Genomic DNA, 25,627 nt, shown 5'->3' with positions numbered 1-25,627 from the left:
TCCGACACTGTTTGTTCTAAGGTGTGATCTTCTAAGATTCTTTCTCAGTCTAATAACCTATGATCTAATATTCTAATACACTCTGATTTCAAAATTTCAAAAGGCCTTAGAATTGGAAGAGCCCTCAGTGATCAAAAGCCCATGTGTCTGTCTCTTTTCTAATAATATCCTTAAATAGCAGACTTGATTTACTCTCAGAAGTTTTAGGGGATAATCGAGCAGTTCTACCTTAAAGAAAAGACCTGGATACATGGGAAATCTTTCCATTTGTCACTTGAGTGTTAAAAAAAATGGTACCAAATGACCCCAAATAATGGTTAAATATTAATGAGAAGCTGATAAGGATACCAACAGGTGCATCAGCAGCAGAGGGAGGGAATAAAAGGAAGCTTTTCTTGGTAGTGAGCAGCTTTTCTTGGTAGCGAGAAGCTTATCTTGTGTCCCTTGGAAAAGGAAACTGACCTGGTTTCACAGTCCTGAGAGTCTGATCCTCTTTTTCAACATTTAGAAAGGATTTAGTGAGGCTGTTTAAAGGGAAGGAGGTGAGCAGCAGCTCTAGCATTTTCATACTTAACTCCTCCATGATTTCCCTTCTTTGCAATCTCCATGCTTCATTGAGAGGAGTAGGAAAAGGCAAAAAGTAAGAGGCCTGAGTTTTAGCTTTCTTTCTGGACCTTCATTTCTTCCTCTGTGAGATAAAGGGTGTAAGCTAAAATTGGACTTTTGCCAAGTCTCCCCCAACCTACTTCCAGATCCCAAGCCACAGAATTATCCTTGGCCCCTCCTATCAAAGTCTCTTTCATCACTAAAATATTTTAATTCTATAATTCTAGTCCCAACTCTGGCATTCATCTCAATAGCTATTAGCATTTGTATAGTGCTTTAAGATTTGCAAAGTGTTTTACATATATTATCTCATTTGATCTTTACAATAACCCTACAAAACAGGTATTGTTATTGTCCCTTTTGTTGTTGAATTGTTTCAGTCATGTCCAACTCTTCATGACTCTATTTGGGGTTTTCTTGGTAAAGATACTGGAGTGTTTTGCCATTTCCTTCTCCAGCTCATTTTAAGGATAAGGAAATTGAGACAAAGTTAGATGACTCAGCCAAAATCACACAGCTTTAAAGCCTGATACTGGATTTGAATTCAGAAAGATAAGTGTTTCTGACTCAGATCATACTCTAGCTTTCCTCAATGAGGATAAAAGCATGCCAACAAAAGAACCTTAATTTTTTTTTGCAAGAATTTATTAGGAACCTACAAAAAAGTCTGGTATTGTTCTAGATGCTAGAGATACTAAGATTAAAAAAACAAACCTGCCCTCAAGAAGTTTATATTCTACTGGGGGTAGGGTACAAAAACAACGTAAACTTAAATAAGTAAGTATAAAATATATAGGAAGTGATATAAATTAATTTTAAGAAGATGTCATTAACAAGTAGAAGAAATCATCAGATTTAAGACTGGAAGGAACCCCTTCTACTTGTCATCTAGTCTATTATTTTTATTTTATAGGTGACTTGCCCTATTCAGTAGCGGTAGGAAGGAGGAGGGAAAGAAAGAACAATGATACTCCAGGATTGTGAATTAAAATGATTGGAAAAATTATTGTAGTTGTTTAGTTATTTTCAACTATGTCCAATTCTTCTTGACCTCATTTGAGGTTTTCTTGGCAGACATACTAGACTGGTTGGCCATTTCCTTCTCCAGCTCATTTTTCAGATAAGGAAACCGAGGCAAAAAAGGGTTATAAAGTGACTTACTTGGGTAGGGTCACATAGCTAGTGTCTGAAGTTGGATTTGAATTCAGATCTTCCTGTATCCAGGCCTGGTACTCTATTCACTGGGCCACCTAGCTACCCCTAAAGAATGGAACCCTGGACAAAATTTGGGAAGTTTGGAGGGTTGTTAATGATGTTGGGAAATGCAATTTCTGTTTTGAACATGTCTGTTGTGAGACATCTCTGGAATGGATACTTAGGTAGAGATGTCTAGAAGGCAGCTGGGATTACTGGCCTGGATTTCAGAATAGAAAATGAGAGTCCATTTGCATAAAGATGAAAATTGGACCCATGATGGAATCACCAAACCAATAAGCATTTAAGTGCCTACTATGTGCCCGACACAGTGCTAGGCACTGGGAATAGAGAATGCAACAGTCCTTGCTCTCAGAAAGCTTACATGGAGCCTGCGAGTGGGGAGAACACATGTACACATATAAATTTGGACAAAATATAAAGAAAGTAAATACAAGATAATTTTTGCCTGGGGAGGAGAGGAGAATGTGTCTAGTATTGGGAATAGTTGCTAGTTTTTGCAAAGACATTTAGAAAGTTGAGGACTGGAATTGGCAAATAAGAGAAATTTGGTAATTTTAGAGAGTGGGCACAAGTGAAAAGATGGATTGTAGGCAAGAAGCTAAATTGCAAGTGACTGAGAAGTGATTATTAGAAAAGGCTGTAGGGGCAATGAATGCAGCAGAATGGGTATGTATATTTGCAGCAGCCAGGAGCAAGGAAGTGATTGTCAATGAGAGAGGGGCCATGATTAGCAGAATCGAAATTGTCCTAGAGATGGGGCTGCTAAGGTCATTGAAATGGAAAAGCTGGGGCTTAGTGGCTTAAGAAGTGGAGTCCATCTTCTTTAGAAAATAGGATCTTATTAACTTCTTCCCTAAACACCTTTCTCCGCAGGGTCTTCTGTAAAGGGGATGAAGTTCCCCAAGTCAGGACTGTCTCTGTCTCCTCAAACTAGGGCCCATGGGAGGACGTATCTCCTTCTTTCAGGCTGGGGACCCTCCTGAGAGCAAATTCTGTCTCTTCTCTCTAATAGAGAGCTCCCTGACAATAAGAGCTTCATCTCTTTCTTCTGGAGGTTTTTTGAAGGCACTAGTATATTGCCCTCTTAAAAAGGGAGATCCCTGGGAGGTTCCCTGAAAGTGGGCACTGTGTCTATCTCCTTAGACAGGGGCTTCTGGGAGGACCTGCATCCTTCCTCAGACTGGAGGCTCCCTGCAGGCAGGAAATGTCTCACCTTTCAGATGAGGGATCCCCATAGGCAGGGGCTGTCTCCCCTTTCAGACTGAAGATCCCATGAGGGTAATGACTATATTCCTCTGTTTCAGACCAAGGGCAGATTCCCAAAGGCAGATGGGGATAGTCTCGAAAGCAGGACTATCTTCCCTCCCAGGACTACGATTCTAGGAGGGCAGAAATAGTATTTCCTTTTTCTGACTTCAGGCTCCTTGAGGACAGAAACTGTTTACCCTAATATAAACATGGATTTCTTGAAGGTGAGGGCCGTGATTCCTAGGATCTCTAAAAAGGCTGATCAGCATGAAGCTCTGTCTGAACTCAATAGGGGCGTAGGGCAGTGACTGCCAAAACATGAGGAGGGGGCTGGTCCCCATACTTTCCTTCAAGGTTCCCACTGTACTGTGAGATCCAAATCTCTGAAGAGCAAATCAAGCTCTGTAGAATGTGCTAGGCAGTCCTCCTCAGGTCCTAGAGGAGGAAGTTCATCCTTGAGACACACTACAGAATCTAGCAGGCCCCAGGCTCCCTGAATCTGCTCCTTGGGCTGAAATTGAAGGGAAGGCATGGGAGAAGGGAAGGAAAAGTGTTCGTCTTCCACCTGGACTGAGGAAAGTAAAGAGATTTGATTGCTTAAGTATCCTGAAGCTACTGACTCCAGTGAGCCATTTGGGTGAACCAGGGGCAAAGCTGGGCCGGGTGGCTGTTCTCTCTGGAGTTCTAGGGACTGACGGAAGAACTCTTTTCCTCTGGAAATCTTCTGGAATTCCTTGGACTGGGAATTTAGCAACAAAGGTCCATCTGAGGTCTGCTTGGGCTGAGGTTGGCCTGTGGTCTCACTGAAGCATCTGAGGTCCAAATCTTGCTGTGGAGACATTTCTCCTCCTGAGTCTTCCATGCAGGCTCCATAAGATGGGGGCCATGGATAAGGAAGGGCCTGAGGGGTATAGTTTGGGAGCTCTATGTCAGGAGTAACTTGGGGAGCATAACAAGGGGGTCCCACCTCTGGGACTGACTGGGGGGCATAGGAAGGTAGGGAAAGTGCTTGGTGAGCCAGGAGAACAGGGATCGGTATCTCGCTCTGTCCAAGGTAGGTGATCTCAGGCAGGCCAGGTGGTAGTGGAACTCCTAGGTTCTCCCTGGCCCCAGGCATCTTCACCTGGGAGTATTGGGTTGGGGGAACCAGGCCCCCAGAACTGCTGAAGTCAATGACTGGGATCAAGATATGTTCTTGGATGAATCTCAGTGGCTGAAAGGTCAGCACTCTCTGGATATCCTGTGGGGAAACAAGAACATCGGGACAAAGTTAGTGGACAGGGCCATCAATTCCACAAAAAGATATGGTCTAGACTTTGGGGTTCTCCAGGGATGCATCTTAGGGACAGAGATTAAAGCTGGAAGGGAAGCCCCACCCTACCCTCATGTTACAGAGGAGGAAACTAAGGCTTGAGGAAATGAAGGGACTTGCCTAGGCTCACACAGATAATGAGTAGAAGAGGGGGCATTTAAGCCCAGGTTTTCCTGATGCCAGATCCAGGGTTTTATCCACTTTATCACACTGACTCTGATCCAGGTGCCCAGTGTTGACCTGCTCTTGGGCTCATCCACAGCTCCTTGAGGCATGCTGGGATACAATGGATGGAAAGGGAGGGAACTGACCTGAAGTTGGGAGATTTTCAAGATATGTCACAGCTCTTTAGGGTCTCTCTCACTCTCTAATTTCTCCCTCCCTTTCCCCTTCTCCCCAAGATGATAAAAATGATGGTAAGAGTTAATATTCTTCTAATATTTTAACTATCAGAACCCGCTTTACAGAAATGACTTAATTCAATACTCCCCAGAGCTATACTGGAAGTACAGAACTTCAGAATTTGAAGTTGTGAGGTTCTCTGCCCAACCTGCACTAGAACAATGAAATAACATTTATTAAGCCCTTATTAGGTCTCAAGCACTTTCCTAAATGTTGGTGATACAAGCAAGATGGCTCCTGTCCTCAAAAAATTTACATTCTAATAAGAGGAAGTAAGACTAACCTAGAGAAGGTCATGCTCCTTCGGAGATAATGTAGGAAAAGACTTGTAGACCTCCAAGCTTTATGTAAAGGTCCAGTCCTACACTCTGCTGCTTAATACTGGTCATTACCAATTATTCTTTTATTCTCATTTTTTGAGATCAAGAAAAGAGAAATAATTTTCCTATTGTGATATTCTCTCCCTCTTAATTTTAGCCTTCATCACCTCTCATCTGCATCACTTCATTAGTCTCTTAATGGGGTTCCCTTTGGTACCCCTCCTCCTTCTCTAACCCAAACTTCATAATCTGTCAACTTGATCCTCCCAAAACTATTTGAGCATTTCAGCCTCTAACTTAAAAAATTTCTCATTGCATCTAGAATAAAAATGCAAATTTTTAACTTACGACTAAAAGCTTTCCACAATCTGACTCCCATTTATCTTCCTAATCAAATCATATAAATTTCGTTCCCATGTCTTTATTCTAGTCAAACTAGTCTGTTCACTGTTAGTAATAATGATAATAATAATAACTAGAATAGATAATATTTTAAGGTCTGTGGAGCATTTCACAAGAATTATTTCATTTGATCCTCACAGCAACACTGGCAAATAAATGCTATTCTTATTCCCTTTTTACAGATGAGGAAATTAAGGCTGCCAAAAGTTAAGCCTTCTTGCCTAGGACCACCAGAAAATGTTCGAGGTGGAATTTGAAATCAGATCTTGGAGTCCAGATCCAACACTGGGTTACCCAGTATAAAGGGCTGAAACTCTTGAGTTGATGCACTGAGGTTGGATAACCGAGCACTTAAGGCTAACTACCGATTGGAAAATTCTCTATTAGCATTTGCTTGGAAAATGGCCCTTCCCACTATTCTGCGCTGGCTCGATAATTGGTGTATGCAGAGAATTGTAGGAGGGATTAGGGGGTGGAGAAAGACTAGCCAGACTACACCACATTGTTTGAGAGCTGTCTGAAAGGATCAAAGACTGATCAGTTCTGAGCTGCTTCCATATTCTCTAATCCCCAATACAATTCTTGCCTACCTCACTGACTTCTACACACAATTCCTGAACTTGTCCCCTTTGTTGGATTTGGATTCTAGATTACTTGAGAAGACAAATTAGGTTTGTTTTTTAAATTCTATATTCCAAATCCAGGGAGAACTGAGGCGTCCTTGAGTCCTCCCGTCCTTCTATAAACTGTAGGTCCTTCCCTTGGAGATACCGTTCCTCATTCTCCCATCTCATTTCCCAGGGCCACAGCCTTTCTCACCAGTGACTTGGGTTGCTTAGGAGGCTTCTTGATATATCGGTAGCTCAGGTAACAAAGCACAGCCATGAGGAAGCCCATTGTGAACAGGGACACCCCTGAGAAGGAATACATCCATGTCCGATCTGAGTGGAGAAAGGAAGAGAGATACAGGGAAGTACAATGTACAAGGACCCTTCCCATATGGGGATTATAAATGCCTGAGGTCATCTTTTCTTTCTCTAACCCCTACTGTTCTCTTGTCTTACCTTGCCTTGTCTCCCTCCCTCCCTCCCTCCCTCCCTCCCTCCCTCCCTTGTTCACTTCTTTCTTTCTTTCTTTCTTTCTTTCTTTCTTTCTTTCTTTCTTTCTTTCTTTCTTTCTTTCTTTCTTCCTTCCTTCCTTCCTTCCTTCCTTCCTTCCTTCCTTCTTTCCTTCGAGAAATAAGGGTAGAGTATGTGTGTGTGTGTGTGTGTGTGTGTGTGTGTGTGTGTGTGTAAGTGCTTTCAATTCTGTGGCTTTAACATTCTGAGTCCTAACAGTTTTTATATTCTGAGTTTCAGTGGTCCTTCCCACCTTTTTATTTTCTAAAATTCCTCTCACCCCTGACAATTTATATTCAAATGGCTACTTTTAACACTGACATTATATATCCCAAGGGCCCTTCTAGCTCAGCTATTCTATATTCTGAAACCCCTTCCAGATCTGAAATTTTCTGCTTATGAGTGGATACAGGGCTACAAGTTCAAGGGACAAAAGCGATTCAGAATCTGGGACTTGTCAGCCAAGTGTACAATCATGATGCCTCCCATCGATTGATATGCTTATGCCTGAGTCTCCTCACTCCTGGAGAAATGGATAAAATGGGGTTTCTTAATCTGCCAGACAAAGGACCAGCTCCTCTCCATGGTAATCTCCCCAAAGTGAAACCTGAAACTGGAGCAAACCAAAGTCAGCCCCAGTGAATGAGATTAGTTTATACCTTATTATGCAGCACAGTAGGATGAGACTGATTGATGAGATTATACATCATCTATGTTTATATACAAACACGCACATGTACACACATATATGCTTACATACATATACAGGGGAACTCGGAGACTCCTTCCTGGGACCCTGAAGGAAACTGCCAGCATCAACAGGAGTTATTCAGCATACGATCAGTTAAAATTGTAGAAAGCGTGATACGTCAACGATATAAGGTCATAAAGACAAAAATAAGCAGGATGGCTAATGATTTCTCACTTTGACCTATTTGGACCCACTATTGGGCAGGTACCCCAGGAATTCCAAAGACAGAAATAAAGGTCACGTACAGTATATACTAACATATTTATAGCAACACTTTTTCTTGTGGTAGCAAAACGTTGGAAACTATGTGGTTGCCCATTGATTGTGGAAAAGCTGAATACCTTGTGATCCATGACTGTGCTGAAGTGTGATTGCACAAAAAATGATGAATGTGAGGGACTCAGGGAAATCTGAGGAGAAAGCTGAAATAGATCCAGGTGGGAAAAGTAGAAGTAGGAGAACAATATATATATATATATATATATATATATATATATCTATATATATATATATATAGAGAGAGAGAGAGAGAGAGAGAGAGAGAGAGAGAGAGAGACCACAGTGATGTAAATGAGAATGAAGTTAGAAATGAGCCTTTTGGGGGTCTGATTAGTATGAACCAGTTCTGCACAGAGCTCGTGGGTGGCACCTTGTTGGGAGAATGAATAAAATGGAGACTACAGATCTGAGACCTAGATATCAACCTTAAATGGTCAATCCAATTTAATCCAACATGCACTTCAAAAAGGGACTATTATATAAAAAGCATCGGGGATATTAAAGGTGTCAACCTTTGGTTTTGTTACTCAAGAGTACTTCTAGGTGAGGAAGTTCCTTTTACCAATACAGGTTGCAGCCTCTCTGAAATTTAGATGGCCTTAGAGAGCTACCTAGAGCTGTGAGAAGAAAAGGGCCATATTTCCACAATGTAGAGCTAAATCTTGATAGTTTCAAAGCCACCTCTTTCTTCAGTTCAATTTAATAAATATTTATTAAGCATCGACTATGTACTAAGCGCTCTGATTAGCAGCTGTGATACAGCTAGAGATACAAAGAAGAAAGACAGTTCCTACCCTCAAGGCGCTTACAATCTCTTAGAGAAAAGACAATATACAAAAGAAAGATGAAAAGAAATCAAGTAGAAAGACTGATGGAAAAATGAAAAGATAACTAGAAAGTTCAAAGCCCTCTGCTAAGGAAGGTTTTGGGTGGGGTTTACGCCATCTCTCTTGCTGGGGGAGGAGATGGAATGAAGAGTACAAAGGCAAAGCCAAAATAGTCTGCCTTCAAGAAGCTTCTACTCTATTGGGATTGTACAATTTACACCAAGGTATAGCTACCAATTGGAGAGGCATCTATCCATTGTTCCTACACATGTATCAATGGAAATGACGTTAAAGGAGAGTTATCATTTGCTTTGCCAATGCACTCTAAGGACCATAGAAACAGTCCATCTAACCTTCAGCTGAAAGTCCCTATATGGATGGTCTCCCACTGTTAGAGTGGGATCTCCTAGACAGCTCTTCTATTCTATGTCCATTGCTTTGTACATGGTATGCACTTAATAAATGCCTTAAAAAATTTTCCAGTTTTTTTTAAATTAAAACTTTTTATTTTCAAAACATATGCATGGATAATTTTTCAATATTGATCCTTGCAAAACTTTGTGTTCCAATTTTCCCCTCCCCTCTCCCCTCTCCCCTGGATGGCAAGTAATCCAATATGTGTTAAAAATAGTAAAAATATATGTTAAATCCAACATATGCATACATATTTATACAATTATTTTGCTGCACAGGAAAAATCAGATCAAAAAGGGAAAAAAACCGAGAAAGAAAACAAAATATAAATGAACAAAACCAAAAAGAGTGAAAATGCTATGTTGTGAATCACACTCAGTTCCCACAGTCCTCTCTCTGGGTGTAGATGACTCTCTTTATCACATCATTGGAACTGGCCTGAATCATCTCATTGTTGATATTATTATAAATAAATAAAATAAAAAAATAAAAAAATTATAAATAAATAAAAAAATTAAAAATAAATAAATAAATAAGCTAGCATTTTGGCTATATATATATATATATATATTTTTTTTTTAAAATCATTGTAGCTAATATTTTTAAAAATGTTAACAGAGAGGGGAAAATCTTTATAACAAGTTTCTCCCATATGAATTTCTTTCCAAAATATATTTTAAAATTGTTTGAATTTATAATGAGTTACTCCCCAGTTGGTAAATAGCCAAAGTTCTCAAGGAAAGAATCAGTCTTATAGATTTCTTGTAAATAGTCACATGAAGAAATTCTCCAAATCACTAATAATTAGAGAAATGCAAATTAAATTACTCTGAGAATTGACTTCACAGCCACCAGATTGGCAAAGCTGACAAGAAAAATGACAAATGCTGGTGGGGCTGTAGGAAAAGACACACTGATGCATTGTTGGTGGAATTCTATTCCCCAAAATCATTAAACTGTGCATTTTCTTTGCTCCAGCTATATTTACCAAAGAAATCTAAAGGTGCCACATGTACAAAAATATTTATAGTATTTCTTTTTGTGATAGCAAAGACCTAGAAATTAAGACAATACCCACCCATGGTGATACATAAACATAGTGGAATTCTATGGTGGTCTAAGAAATGATAAAATAGATCATCTCAGAGAAGCATGGGGAAAACTTGGATAACTGATGCAAAGATCAATTTATACAACAACATTGTGAAAATGAACAATTTTGAAAGGCTTACAAACTCTTTTGAGTGCAAAATTAACCATAATTTTAGAGGATAGATGAAGACTGTTTTCCCACTTGACAGAGAGGGGATGAACTCAGAATATAAAAAGAGTCATCTACTTGTGGGACACATTCAGTATGGGAATTTGTTTTTCTTGACAATGTCTATGTGTTAGCAGATTATTTTTTGGGCTTCTTAAATACAAGTTAGGGGGAGGGAGAAAATAAATGTTGCTAATAAAAAAAGCTTTTTCATTCATTCATTCATCAGACACCACTATCAAAATATATTAAATGAAGAAATTGAGATGAAGTGAATTGTCCAAGATGGGATGTTTAAGTGATGAGGTTCTACTCCATTATGCCTCTTTGTACATCGACCTTGGCTCAGAAGAGCTCGTTCTAAGTGCTGATAATGCTGTGATGGGAATCACATGATAACATGGCACTATTTTGTACTTGGCTAATAAGACTTTGTACATTTTTGCCTCTTAAGACCAGATCCTTCTAACTGGTACTTAGAAGGAAAAAAAAATCCTATTTTTCAGGGAGTCCTAAGAGATCCCTGTGTCTCATGTGAGACAGGCAATATTAGCTCTAAAGAGATAGCCCCAAATGGAGTCACAAAGAGTCAAAAATGCCTGAACAATAAGAATCAAAACTACTTGAAGGCAGAGGCCATTCTACTTTTGTCTTTGTCCCTCTAGCACACCACAATGTCTGACTCACAGTAGGTGCTTAATAAATGTTTGTTGAATTAAATTCAATTCTGCCAACTGAACTAGCAGTGAAAGGAAAGAGGGAAAGCAGAGGCAATTGATTTAATGAGCCTTTTTCTAGAAATTTGTTGGGTATAAAAGTACTTGAAAAGCCAGGACATGCCCAATCCAGAATGTGAGCTCACACAGGACCATCGTTAGTCCCTGTCTTCCTCCTGTTGTAGTCTGTAGATCATTGTACCCAAGACCCAGCAAATCTCCCATGAACAAGGACTGCTTGTATCCAGCCCCTCCCGTGGGAGACCAGGACTTGTGCTCTCCATAGGAATGGAGAGGAAACAGGTAATTAAACAGAGCAGGAAATGCCAAATCCAGAAATGACACTTTTGCCTTCCCAAATGGGTGCCAAGCCCACTAATCATAAAGCAAATGTTCCTCCCCTTCCACTTACTGGAGGAGAAAACTCGAACAAGTGCAGGAGAGTAGGGAGGAACACAAGCCTGGGATTAAGCAGCTGTCGGGAATTATCTGCTAATCAGCTCTCCGATAATGAAGAACTGAGTGTACTGGGAACATGCTTTCATGTTTCTCTCTCACAAGATTTCAAAATACTACCTTGGCAACTATCTGTGAACTGAGGGAGCCTGACCTGTTTTTCTAAGCCCCCTTTAGCTCTGACCTCCTGGGTTCTAAGGGCCTTCCCAGCTCTGACATCCTGGATTCTAAGGGCCCTCCCAGCTCTGTCATCCTGGGTTTGAAAGACCTTCCCAGCTCTCATATTAACTCTGACTCTGAAGTCAGGGGCCCTGGATTCAAATCTGGCACTTACTACTTGGGTGACCTTGGCCAAGTCTTTGGAGCTGTTTAGTCTCAGTTTCCTCATCTGTAAAATAGTTGGCCAGGATAGTCTCTGAGCTTTCCCAGTTCCAGTTCTGGGATCCTAACTCTTTTCCTTGGCCTGTGAAATCAGGTCACTTTTCCATCTTTTCTCTTAGTGACCATCCCACTGCCCCCCAAAACCCAATGAAAGAGAGAGAAGAATGAAACTTTCACCCAATTTCCCTGTGGGATCACTTGGGAAGTGGCCAGCTTAGCATGGGCCTCTGCCTCATGGCACCCCCAAATGGATCCTTGTTCTGAGTGGTCTCTTCTTTTTAAAATTACTTTATTTTGCTTGTTGTTGTGCTTAATAAATGCTTATTAATCCCAGCATCCTGGAAAACTCCTTGTATTTTTCTTTTGGGGTCTAGACCTGGGATTTCACAATAGTAGGAGATGCAAAGTGGTATAGTCCATATATACTGATTTGATGTCAGAGGACCTGAGTTCAAATCTCATCTCTGTCACTCTACCTAACTACTACTACTAACTCTAACTACTATGTGATCCTTCGCAAATTATGTCAACTCTACCGGCCTTGAGTTCATGATTTGGAAAATGAGAGTTGGACAGCTCCCCTCAGAGATCCTTTCCAGAGAGAAATTACCAATCCCTGGGATTCCAAGTTGGAAATTCCACTTATCAGTCAAGATGGTCAACCCTCCAGTGGATTCCCTGTCCGGCATGATATATCATGGGCAAGACTTGATTCTGGGTCTTCCTGAGTCCCAGGATAGCCCAACGTCTTCCTGAGTCCCAGGATAGCCCGTCTTCCTGAGTCCCAGGATAGCCCAAGCTCTTCCTGAGTCCCAGGATAGCCCAAGCTCTTCCTGAGACCCAGAATAGCCCAAGGATAGCACAAATGGGGTGAAAGAAGGGATAGAACTTGAATTTGGAGTTGTTATTTGCCATTGGACTCACCAGCATCAAAACTTACCTATGAGTGTCCTCACTCGGCATGTGTAGGGGGCACTCTCCTTGAAAGGGGTGGGGATAACAATCATGGTGACCCCCTCATACTCTGTGTCTGGAGCCAGGCCAAAGAATTCATGCTCTTTTTTCTTCCCTTCAAAGTGCTGCATTACAAATAGAAACCAAAGGGGAGAATTTCACCTTACTGATACCCACCACTGGTTACACAATGCTTTAATACATATGCCCAAAATAAAAAAAAAAAATCTCCATGAGGTTGTTTTTGCATTATTGCTTTGTGGTTTGGTTTTTTTTTAGTGTGGATTTGAGATTTTGTGGTATAAGGGACTCCAACTGAGGGAACTCCCTTCATTAGTGCAGATTAGTACTTATCCTCTAAAGTATAATACTAAAGAATTGTCTGCAAGTCCAAGATCATGAAACTTAGCTGGGATCATCAAACAGAGTGTGTCAGAGAGGAGAAACAATAACAACAATATTAGTAATAGCAATAACAAGAATAGTCAGCACTTATATAGTGCTTTAAGATTTGCAGAGCACTTTATTTTCTTATTGGATTCTCATGGTCATCCTGGGAGGTAAGTACTATTATTATTCCCATTTTACAGATGAGAAAGTTCAGACAGACAAAGATTAACAACAATAATAGCAATAGCAATAAAAATAATAGCTAGCGTTTAGATAGCACTTTAAGATTTACAAAGCATTTTGCTTTCTTACTTGAGCCTCATGGCCATCCTGGGAAGTGGGTGCTATTATTATCTCCATTTTATAAATGGGGAAACTCAGAAACAGAGATTAAGTGCTTTGCCCAAAGTGACTCAGCTAGATAGTAAATCAGCCTGGATTTGAACTCAAATCTTCCTCTATGGGGCCACTCAGCTGCTGCCTGCAGTAGAGTTTTATTATCCCCATTTTACAGAGAAGGAAATTAAAGCTGAAGTGAAGGGCATTACCTGTGTGATTTTGGCCAAAGCTCTTAACCTCAAAATAGTTCAGCTTTAAATCTATTGTCCTAGGACACTCTTACTCTGACCATTGTGCAGAGCCCAACCCATTTTTATTTTTCTTGATGCTTTTTGTATTTTATACCCTATTCCTTTATAAAGATTTCCTTCCATGTCATGGCATCTCCTCCCTGATGTCATGGTCCTCTTAGAGAACAAAGGATTACAACAACCACAACAGATCTCCTTCCTCTGACTGGTGAGCTTTCCCTAGCAAAATAAATAAATAAAAGAGATTTCTGGGAGTGTATGTAGCATTCCACACCCATGTCATCCACATTTTCGAAGAAAGTGGGGAGAATTCTCTCAACTCCTTTGCAGGGCCAGGCCAGAGCTCAATCTGTTTAATCCTACATTCACTTCAAAAGAAGTCTAGAATCAGCTTTCAACTGTCTGTTTTGAGGGAGATCTAGAGTATGAGTGCCAAAGAGGCAGAAATAGCAGAAAGAGCCTTGTCTGTGAGTCAGGGAGGTGGATTCAAGCTCCATCTCTACCACTTACTACATGGGAATTATTAGTAAGTCACTTAGTGGCTCTGGATTAGGAAGCAGAAGAAGTGAGTTCAAATCCAACCTCAGGCACTTACTAATTATGTCACTTGAGCAAGTCACTTTGCCTCTATGTTTCAGTTTAGTCATCTATAAAATGAGGGTAAGAAGAGCACTCACCTACCAGGGTTGTTGTGAGATAAATGAGATAATATTTGTAAAGCACTTAGCACAATGCCTGATACTAATACTCTCCTCCCCCTCTATAGATCTCAATTTGACACAAAGTAGGTATTTAATAAATGCTTATCTCTCCTTTCCCACCAAGATCTCTTTGACACACAGGAGTATTTAATAAATGCTTATCTCTCCTTCCCCCCAAGATCTGTTTGACACACAGTAGGTATTTAATAAATGATTATCTCTCCTTCCCTCCAAGATCTGTTTGACACACAGTAGATATTGAATAAACGTTTATCTCTCCTCCCCCACTATAGATTTGTTTGACACAAAGTAAGTGTTTAATAAATGCTTATCTCTCCTCCCCCTCTATAGATCTCAATTGGACACAAAGTAGGTGTTTAATAAATACTTATCTCTCCTTCCCCCTCAAGATCCATTTGACACACAGTAGGTATTTAATAAATGTTTATCTCTCCTCCCCCATCATAGATCTTAGTTTGACACAAAATAGGTATTTAATAAAGTCTTAATTCCCCTTGCCCTCCATAGATCTGTTTCCTCATCTGTCCAATGCTAGGATTGGATTGAGGTTCCCTCTAGCTTCAAAATTCTATGAGTCTTTTCCCAGTGAGCTTGGGCACAGGAACACAGAACTTAAGATCTATAGAAGGAATCCAGGTATAGACCCATTTGGTTGATGTTTCCTCCATGCTGTTATGAACCAGGTTGTGCCCAAGTGGAATAACCTCAGAAGGCAGTGGGCTGTTTTCTGGAGGTCTACAAGCAGAGACTGGTTTCTCAGGGATGCTGGGGAAGGGATTCCTTCTCAGGTTGGACTCTGGTTAAAGATCCTCCGGAGTCTCTTGCAGCTCCAGGTGGCCATAATTCTAAGGAGCTAACATATCATCGATTAAGTCAGAACCTCATTATATCTTCTCTCTGGGGAATTAGGGAGGGGGCTTCTTCTGGGACAGAGTGGGCTTGTGGCTCACCATTTGGTACGTTTGGTTGATGCGCAGCTGAAGGCGATAGAAGAGTTCTGGGAATATCTCTTCCATAGTTTGCTGGTGGCCATCGCTGGTCCAGAGAGCAGTAGGTGAAGGATGCACAATGAGCTTTATGGACTGGACACTGGGGATGCAGGTCACCAGTGGTAGCTTAATGAGCGCTGGTGCAAATGGTAGAAAAGGGGGGAGAGAGAGAGAGAGAGAGAGAGAGAGAGAGAGAGAGAAAGAGAGAGAGAGAGATAATTGATCCAGTTCTTCAATGAAGCTCCACTGTCATGATAAGTACCGACTGTGGTGTCCGCTCAGTCCTGTGCTAGGTGTTGGGGACACAGAGAAGGAAAACCCTGCGAAAGCTTGTATGGCTCAGTGGTTAGTGGGCCCCAGAAGGACTGGAATTCAAATCTTGTCTGTGACCCTTACTAGCTGTGTGACTCCAGACTTCATATAAAATAAGAGGGTTAATCTTTGAAGTCCTCTCTTTTGCTCTGTCTGTGATCCTATGATAAAGCAACTAATTTTGCAGACCTCAGTTTCCTCATCTGTAAAGTGAAGAAGAGGAACCAAATGGCCTCTAAGATGTCTCTCAGCTCTAAATCCATGATCCAGAGATGGGAGTGGGGGGTACTTAAAGGTCAGGAGAAGTAGAAGTTAAAATGACCAAAATCTGCAAGGAGTTATTTAGGTTAGATGGAGAAATCACCTTGGGGTGCTTCATGTTGGAGTAATCGGTCCCTAAAGGACCCCCTTGCTTACCTCAAAGTCTGACGCTATCCACGGTGCAGAGTAGCCTAGATAACCCGTCTGCCCACCCTACCCCCAGCCACCTGGACAGAAAGGGTTCTTACTGTCTCGGCAGGCATTGAACCTTGCTGTCTGCCTCCACTCCACGATGTCTCCATGGCCTTGGCTGAAGGCCGTCACCTTGGCAAAGTACTGCTCCTCAATGTCTCTCATCTCATAGGTCAGATTGCATGATGTTAAGATCGTGTTCTGACACTCGTCCTTGGTTTTCCATTCTAAGTCACCGTACCTAGAAGGTAGACCAAGAGGGGAGGAAAAGGGATTCCCTTCTACTTCTGAGCTGATTTCCTCTCCCTGTGAGGGTGATGATGAGGGAGCAAAGAAGGAAAGAAATGATGGAGACGGCAGATGGACAGATGGAGAGAATGTGGAGAGCAAAAGTATACCTGATTCTACCTTTGTACAAGCCTAGCCTGGTCTGCCCAACCAAGCCAGTCCAGCACTTTCACCATGGAACCAAATCAGAATCCCAGAATTCAGAGTTGGAAAGCCATCTCAAGGCTATCACATACCTAATAAGAATCTCCAGGTATATGAAGTTGTATTCTTGTCCATCTCCCTGATAGTCTTTCTCTCTAGTAAAAATTTCTTTTTTAAAAAATTATATTAAACTTTAATCTTGGCCCCATTATCATGTTGCTATGATTAATTCTGGTAAGAACAGATACCGCCAACATTTGGAAGTGTGACTTTCTTTGAAAGGAAATATCCTTTATTATCTCAATGTCGTTATTTTAATATAACATAATCACTCTAATGATAATATGGTTTTATTATTTTCTGATTCTAAACTTGTTTCTATTATTCCTTAAGTTCTTAATATAGTGTCTTTAGCTTGACAATCATTTCAATTCTTTAAAAGAATATTCATGGGGCATTATTATCCACAATATAGTTGTTTTTGTTTTTTTTTACAAAGCTATTCTTTGAAACACATAAAATAATATTAACCTAAAATGAAAGCATATGAATAAGAGAATTCCAAGAAGGAACTTGATGTGGGGCTGTCATAAGCTGGAATCCCCTATCCTCCCTACTCTTTTCTTCCCATCTTCAGCTGTGCCCCACATGCAGAACCCAGTACTGGAACCAAAGGGGTCAACTACAAGAAGGAGAAATGATGGCTCACCTAAAGAAGTACCTGGGCAGGAATGGGGGAGAGGAGAGGGAGATGCTCTTAAGGAGCCCCTACTCTAAGAGAGGCACAACTCTTGATCTCTAGGAGCCCCAATTTGAGAAGGGAGTTAGCTCCTGGCTTTAATGAACCCCTATCTAAGTGGGGAGATATAATTCCTGACCGCAGAAAGACTCCCAGTAGGTGCTGCCAGCAGGGCAAATGGCTGTACCTTTTATATTGCACATTGTAGACTGTGTCTGGGGGGCTTCCCTGGATACTGTCCCATTTCAAGATGCTTTCAAAGTTGCTCGAGTGGAACCTCAGGTTCTGAAGAAACTTGGAATTCTCCTCTGCCTTGTATGCTGGAGGGAAGGTCAGAAACCAGTGAACCAGGAGACCGAGACCCCTACCCCCACTCCAGAAAGCCAACATTGCCACAACTCACAGCCATCACCCACCGCCCTGACACGGCCTGGGCGTTGTGACCCTCGGGCAAAGGACATACACAGCCTTTTGAGTTGGGAAGTAGGGAGTGAAGATGGGACATGATTAGCCCAATATCATGAAGAGATTAAAGAAAAAGGCCTTGCTCTGACTCAATGACATACAATAGAAATTAGGAGAAAGAACATTGAATTTGGAATTGGAAGGTGGGACTGGTATAGACTTTGTCTATGCCTTTAGGTTGGTAGAGTTCCCTCTCTCTCTTTTTTGTTTGATTTTTCAAGGTTTTTCCCTCCCTATAGTATTTCATTTTTCCAAATACATGTAAAAATAGTTTTTAACATTCATTTTTGTAAGATTTTGGGTTCCAATTTTCCCTCCTTTCCTTCTCTCCCCCCGCCCCAAGACAAAAAGCAATCTGATATAGCTTTCTTTTAAACATATTTCCAAATTTGTCATGTGTCGCAAGAAAAATCAGACCAAAAAGAAAAATGGGTCCTCCTCTCTAACCTCTCTCTTCTTATTGATTTTTAAAAATAGAAGTGCTCTAGAGGATGTGGTGAGGACAGACTCATAATAGTTCACATTTCAATAGCTTTAAGGATTACAAAGATTTCTATACAACTGTCCTATGAAATAGGTAGTACCAAGTATGAAAGAAATATTATTTTGGGGGCTGGTGGTGTCTGAAAGTGGGGTGGGATTGCACAACCAAGATGCCCGGATTTGGGGTTTGGCTCTATCACTGTGAACCTGGGCAGATTACTCTGTCCTTAAGTTTTCTCCTTCTCTAAAATGAAGGGACCTTTTAGAACTCAAGTGAAGAATAAAGAAAGGACTTGACATTAGAACAAAAAAATCAAGCCCTTTCTTTATTCTCCACTTGTTAGTTCCTTTACTTCACCCTACTCATCTCACCCTTAATCCATCTCATCCCACCTTAACCCACCCCATCCCATCCCATCCTTTCTCATCCCATCCCATTTTATCTCTTGATCTTATTTTCGTTAGGATAAGAGTAGATCCAGGTGAGGATAACTTTTATCAGAGGAGGTTGGCACCTTCTCTGCAACTTTTATTTATTTATTTTTGGTTCTTTTTTTCTGTTTTATTTGTTTAATGTTTTCCCCCAGTTATATTCAAAACAATTTTTATTACATTTGTTTTTAAAATTTTTGAGTTCTAGGTTCTCTCTCTTATCTCCACCCACAATAAAGAAACCACTTGTGAAGTTATGCAAAACATTTACATAACAATCAAACTGTGAAAAAAATATATCTCCTACAATGAAATATGTATGAAAATAAAAATCCTCAAGAGAAGAGAGAGACAGAGAGAGAGAGACAGAGAGATAGATAGATAGAGACAGAGAGACAGAGACAGAGAGAGAGAAAGAGAGAGAGAAAAGAGGGAATGTTTCAATTTGTATTCAGACATAATCAGTTCCATCTCTGGGTATGAATAGGATTTTTATCATAAGCTCTTCAGAGTAGTCTTGAATGATTACACTACTGGGAATAGCCAAGTCATTCACAGATTGAGTTCATGGAGCATTTTCCAGTTATTTATTTTTCCTGAGAGCATCCTGCTCATCATTTCCCAATAATATTCATTCATAAACAAACACCATAGTTTATTGAGCCATTCGCCAGTTGATGGGCATCCTCTCAATTTCCAATGTTTTTGCCCTGAAAAGAGAGTTCTGCAACTTTCATTCTTAAGAGAATTGACTAGCACTGGTTAAGAGGTTAAGAGACTTGCATAGAACCATATAGTTAACTTGCAGAGGTAGAGCATCAGGCTAACTCTCTATTTTGTATATATCCATGTATTTCCTCATCAGCCAAGATGTATCCCTCTAATATCCTTGAAGGCAGGGACACTGTATAAGCAGGTAATCAGGACTTATTGACAATGATTAAGATCCTTCCTAGGTTTTTTGCTCTGTAGTCCTGTCACCTTTGTGGGGAAAGAAGAGCACCTTGGGGCGAGTAAACATGTGTACTGAAGATCAAAATTGGGGAAGATCTTAAGCAGAGGCCAGGGATAAGAGGTAGGGATGCATTGGATTGGGAGTTCTATTCTGTGGTCTGGTCTTCAGGGAGTGAATGCATAAATGCTGAATGGAGGCAGAAGAAACTCTTCTTTAATGAAGAGAATTCTTGGCTTTGTCCCTTTTTTAAAATCCCACTATTTTGGGATGGGAAGAAGCTAAATGAGAGTTTTGGAGAATGAAAGCCAAAGGCCACGTATCCAGGTTCTGGGAATGCTCAGATGCCCTCCTCCTTTCCCATGAATGTTTGGGAAAGAACCATATGTTATGGGCAGGAAGGGTGAGGAGATCTGTAGCCTGAGAAATGTCCCAGAGAAGGAACTGACTGGATTCTGCTAGGCTGAATGAGACAATGATTGATGGTTTTCTGGGTAGGTGGAGAATAATAGTTTGAGAAAGTAGCACTACAACTCAGAGCAAAACTAATATTGGGCCATCTGTTTGTGCCGTTATTTCTTTAACTGATTATCTCAACTCTCTGAATTGATGTTAGTTTAGCCAAACTGTCAGTACAGTGAATAGGTTTGTTTTGGGATGGGGGATGCTTCCAACCCAAGATCTTTCCTCTCTTGGGCTTCTATGGGTCCTCAGTCTGGTAGGGTTTAGCGTTTCTCTGGAAATTCATGGAAACATTCAATAAGCATTTCCCAAGTGATAACTTCATAGAAGCACAGAACTGGGAGAGACCTCAGAGGTCATTCAACAGATAAGGAAACTGAAATCCTGAGAGGCAAAATGGTTTGTCTAAGGCTACTCAATTTGCAGCAGTGTAATATTTGAAATTAGGAAGCTCTGAGTTCAAATTTTGCTTCAAACACTAATTGTATGACTGGGCAAATCAATCTCCTTTAGCCTGTTTCCTTATCTATAACTGAGGATAGTTCCTATCAGATCCAGAGCACAAGGCTGTACTTCCTTTTTGTCCCCATTTTTATTTTCTCCAAATCTATTATTTGCTTCTCAGAACAATAGGATTTCCCATACTTCTCCAAATGCAAGTTGTACATTATGAAATCCAGCTTGGAAAATATAGCACTTGAAAGCCTAGATTTTTAAGAAATGAGGATTTCCATGATTTTAGGTTTACTCAGATGACTATAATTATTTTATGTCATATATTAAGTATACCAATCCATCAATCAATATTTATTCATTGCCTCCTATATTCCTGGCACTATGCTAAGTGCAAAAACACAGATCAAAGTGGGACAGTCCAGCTCACCAGAAGCTTAAATTTCATCTTGAAATATTTGCTCCACTGAAATTCAGCCTTGAATCTCCCTCTAGAGCTCCAAGTGCAATGGTCAGCGTGGGGGCATCCTTCTTCAGAAAGGATCAGAATCAGGAATTGTTAAGGTGCCCAGTGATGAAGACCCCCTCCAAAAGGGTATAAGAATTTACAGTGAAAGGGACGTTAGTGATCATCCAAATAAGTGAAATAGTAGTGTTGGACTTATTATTGGCATTGGGAAGACCTGAGTTTGAATCTTGCCTCAGACACTAGCTTACTTAATCTCTCTCAACCTCACTTTCCTCATTTTTAAAATGCAGATATTAATAGCACCTGCCTCCCAGGGTTGTTGTAAGAATAAATGACCTAATATTTTAAAGGCACCTTGAGAATCTTCAAGTGCTATATAAATGCTATTATTAATGTTATTATAACATAGACTTTATAAATCTCATTTTACAAATGGGGAAACTAAGACCCAGAGAAATGGAGTGATTAGCTCAAACCCACAAAAGTAGCAAGTTGAAAAGTTGGGATCATAGATGAGAAAAGTGGGGAGTAGAGAGGGGAAAACATTTGCTTAGGGGTAGGTATTAAAGCTGTAGAGTTGGGATTCTTACTCATCCAGGTTTAGTAACCCCACCAAAGCCAGGGCGTTCCACACCATAGCTTAACCACTGCCAGATCTCCCAGAGATCCACCAAATCTTTCAACCCCCCCCCCCCAGCCCTCAGACTGGGGATTCCCAGTCCTCTCCCTGAGGCTGCTCAGGAGCCAGAGTGGGAGGCAAAAGTAGTTCCTTTGAAGCTGATGGCCTAGTCAGCACTTGTTGGAGTTCTTGGGAAACTGGTCTCAGTGGATTTTCAACTGAGTTGCTTCTTTCCAAACTGGAGTTGCAGGGGTCCTCTAGAGTCATTGGGGCCATCCCCCTGTCTCATATCCCCCCCCACCCCCCAATCCTTGTATTTTGGTATTCTCTGCCTTTCTTTTAAACACCTCCAGGGAGATATAAATCCGACAGAAGTGCCTAGTGACTTCCTGTGGATCTGGATTAAAGACCAGAACCCGAGATTCCATCTCTGCTCTATTATTTAAAACTATGTGACTTTAGCCAAGTCACTTTATCTCTGGGTCTCAAGTTTCCACATATGCAAAATGGGGGAGTGGAACTATTGAACTAAATAATAATAATATAAATAATAACTAATAAATATTGAACTAAATTGTTCCCAAAGAGGGTTCTAAATCCTCCGACCTTCCTTTCATTAAGCCCTTCCTAATTTCTAAGTAGAATATTGCTGCCACCATCACTCACTTTGAATCTGTGCTCGGATCATCTATGTCCCTAAAACGATCGATCATTGTTTCCCCTTAGCCTTCTCTTCTCCTGGGCAAAGAGGACGAATCTCTCTCGCGACAAACGAATTAACAGAACTTTCAGTCCCCACTCACACACAGGAGTGTGGAGATGGAGCTGTCTGCAACCATTCAAGGGTATAAATGTACGTGCTATTATGATTTTTTAAACTCCAAGTGACAAGTGCAGGGCCGGGGGTGGAGGGAGCAGCAGAATGTAGCCATAGCCCCTCCTCCCGCCCCCTTCTACTGCAGGTGGGTGGGGATGAAGCAGGGGGGGATGAGGAAGCAGGGGGAGAGAGATGAGATAACCAGAAAGACTGGGGCGTCTAAGAATGCTTGGTACATCTGGGCCAAGTTCTCCGCCCCTTGCTGGATGCTACCCCCTTAGGGAAGAAGGAGAGAGCTAAGGCTAAAGCTTTTGCCCCTCCTGCATTTCCCGTATTTGTCAGTTCATTTCTTTTAAAACCTCTTTTAGGGGGCAGCTGGGTGGCGCAATGGACAGAGCACCAGCCCCGAAGTCAGGAGTTCAAATCTGGTCTCAGACACTTAACTTCCTGGCTGTGTGACCCTGGGCAAGTCACTTAACCCCAACTGCCTCAGCAAAAAAATAAAAAAAAAAACCTTTTGGAAGTCTGAAAGCAGGAGTGTGCTGGTAAATGTTTTTTTTTTTTTAATCTAACAATCATATTTTTGTGTTTGTATAAATGTATATATTTATGTATACACACATACCTAAATGTAAACTATTTTATATATGTATATATACAGGCACTTTATATAGTGTGTCGTGATAAATATGCTCCACCCGTTTTAAATTATATATTTATGTAAATATATTTATATTATATAGACATATATAAAATGTCCCATGCATAAATACATATTATATAGACATATATAAAGTGTTCCATGAATAGATACATGCTTAACACATTTAATATATATATTTATGTAAATATACATTTCTATATGATATAAACATATGGAAAGTGAGCCATGCATAGATGCATGCTTAACACACTTTATATATATATTTATATTTATATATGTGTAAATATATTTCTATAATATATGGACATATATTGTGTCCCATGCATAGATACATGTTTAACACACTTAATATATATTTATATAAATACATATGTCTATGTATTATAGAAATGTTTTAATATTATATAGATATAAATAAATAAAGTGTCCCATGCATAGATACATGCTTAATACACTTAATATGTATATATTTGTGTAAATATATATTTCTGTATTATACAGACATATATAAAGTATCCCATGCATAGATACATGCTTAACACACTTTATATATATATATATATATATGTAAATACATATGTCTATTAATATAGAAACGTTTACATATTATATAAACATAAATAAAGTGTCCTATGTATAGATATATGCTTAACACACTTAATATATATTTATGTGAATATATTTATATATATAAAGTATGTCATGTATATGCTTAGCACACTTTAGGATAAATATTTATAGAAATATATTTATTTCATATTAATGTTATATGTCTATATTATAGACATGTAAAGCATCATGTATATATTCATATGCATGACACTTTACAATATATATTTATATGATACATATTTACATCATATTAATATAATATATAAAGTTTGACATGTATTTGTATGACATACTATAAATATTTAATCTGTATTATTAATATTCTTTCAGTCGATCAACAAAACAATCAACAGAACAAATTTCTAAAGTGTAAATGCTCCCACTGAAACTTTCACCATCAGCTCCCCTTTACTGGTTAGAGCTTGAAGCAACATCTCCCTGATAAGGGATGCAAGACCCTTGGGGCCACTTCCCCTTCTAACGATATTGCTAGGCTTTCTTCTCTCTCTGACGTTCAGAGATTCTGTGCAAAGGTCATTTTATAGCTTTAGTACTGGAAGGGACTTTAATGATCATCCGTCATCTAGTTCAATCTCCTCATTTTTTCTTCCTTTTCCCCTCCTTGCTTTTTCAGATAAGGAAACTGAGGTTCAGAGAAGATAGTGACCGTGGGAGATCCCACAGCTGGTAAGGGAAAATATCGAGTGTTTGAATGCAGGTCCTCTCACTCTAAACCTAGTGTTTTTATCAAAAAAAAAAAAAAAAAAATCTGGAACCCATAATAATTCCTTGTTAAAGTTGGAAGAGGGGGAAAAGCTCTGACCCCAGTCCCCTGAGCATTCTTTAGCCTCCTGGAAAAAGAAAGGATTTGACAAGAGCATGGGGAAACTCACCCTTCAGGATGCTGATGACTAGGATAGCTAGTAACCACTTCATTCCTGGAAGAGGAGAGTCAGGAAAAGGATCTCTCCTCCTCTTCCTTCACTTCTCTTTTCTCCTTTCATCAGGTCTTCTTTCCTCTCCTCTCTGCTCGTTTCGTCTTTTATCCTCCTCTTCTTTCTTTGCCCCTTTCCTCTGCTCAACAGTCAGAGTGTTCTGGGGAGGGTGGGGAAACCTTGGCGCCCAGGTAGTCAGTTCCACCCCATTTCTGAAACCGGGGGAGGGAAGTAGGAAAGGGCAGGGCCAGTAGGAGAGGGTGGAGTCGTGCTCAGGGAGGAGTAGATGTCCAAAGGTGCTGGACTGGGCTATCAGGAATGTAGGTGCCCTGGCTGGCAGCCAAGGGAGGTCCTTCACCGCTGGCACATAGCAGCTGGTTTTTCTCGATTCTGACTTTATTGCTCTATTCACAATTGGTCAGGCAGTCAATCAGTCATTTAATAAATGTTTATTAAGTATCTACTATATGTTAAACACTGTGCCGAATGCTGGCAAGAAAGGCAAAAGATAATGTCTCTACTTCAGGATCTCATGGATGAATGGGTGAGACAAATAAGCTATAGCTAAAGTAAATTGAAGATAACTAACAGAGGGAAAGCGCTACAATTAAGGGAAAGTAGAAGGTGGAACTTGGGCTCTGTGCCGAGCCAGGAGATGGAGATCATCATGTGGGAGATGGAATGTTTTGTGCAAAGAGCAGCAGGAAAGCCAGTGTCATTGGATCCAAGAATAGATGATGGGGAGTAAATTCTAAGAAGACTGGAATGATTGAGAGGTGAAGATTATGAAGGATTTTGAATAACAAATGGGATTTTTTATTTGCTCTCAGAGATGATTGGGAGCCACCAGAATTTATTAGAGTGACATGGTCAGATCACTTTAACAGCTGAGTAGATAGATAGATGATGGACTGGAGTGGGCTAAGATTCAAGGCAAAGATGGCAACCATCAGGATATTGCAGCAATTTAGG

General features: G+C 40.4%; 1 protein-coding gene across 1 annotated transcript; it reads right to left on the bottom strand.

Annotated features, from left to right (window-relative positions):
* Positions 1–1,115: 1,115 nt before the first annotated feature.
* On the bottom strand, positions 1,116–24,889 carry IL22RA1 (interleukin 22 receptor subunit alpha 1). Its single transcript, XM_012545518.3, has 7 exons — positions 24,614–24,889; positions 17,480–17,612; positions 16,178–16,362; positions 15,318–15,493; positions 12,652–12,790; positions 6,328–6,449; positions 1,116–4,312 (listed from the first exon to the last, which is right to left on the bottom strand). Exons 1-7 carry the CDS (start codon positions 24,654–24,656, stop codon positions 3,422–3,424), a joined length of 1,689 nt encoding a protein of 562 aa, XP_012400972.2. The 5' UTR covers positions 24,657–24,889; the 3' UTR covers positions 1,116–3,421.
* Between the last annotated feature and the right edge of the window lie 738 nt (positions 24,890–25,627).

The sequence above is a fragment of the Sarcophilus harrisii genome, chromosome 3 (genome assembly GCF_902635505.1).
Source record: "Sarcophilus harrisii chromosome 3, mSarHar1.11, whole genome shotgun sequence".
Lineage (NCBI taxonomy): Eukaryota > Metazoa > Chordata > Mammalia > Dasyuromorphia > Dasyuridae > Sarcophilus > Sarcophilus harrisii.
The sequence above is the reverse complement of the archived record's forward strand: the minus strand, read 5'-3'. Positions and strand labels throughout refer to the sequence as shown.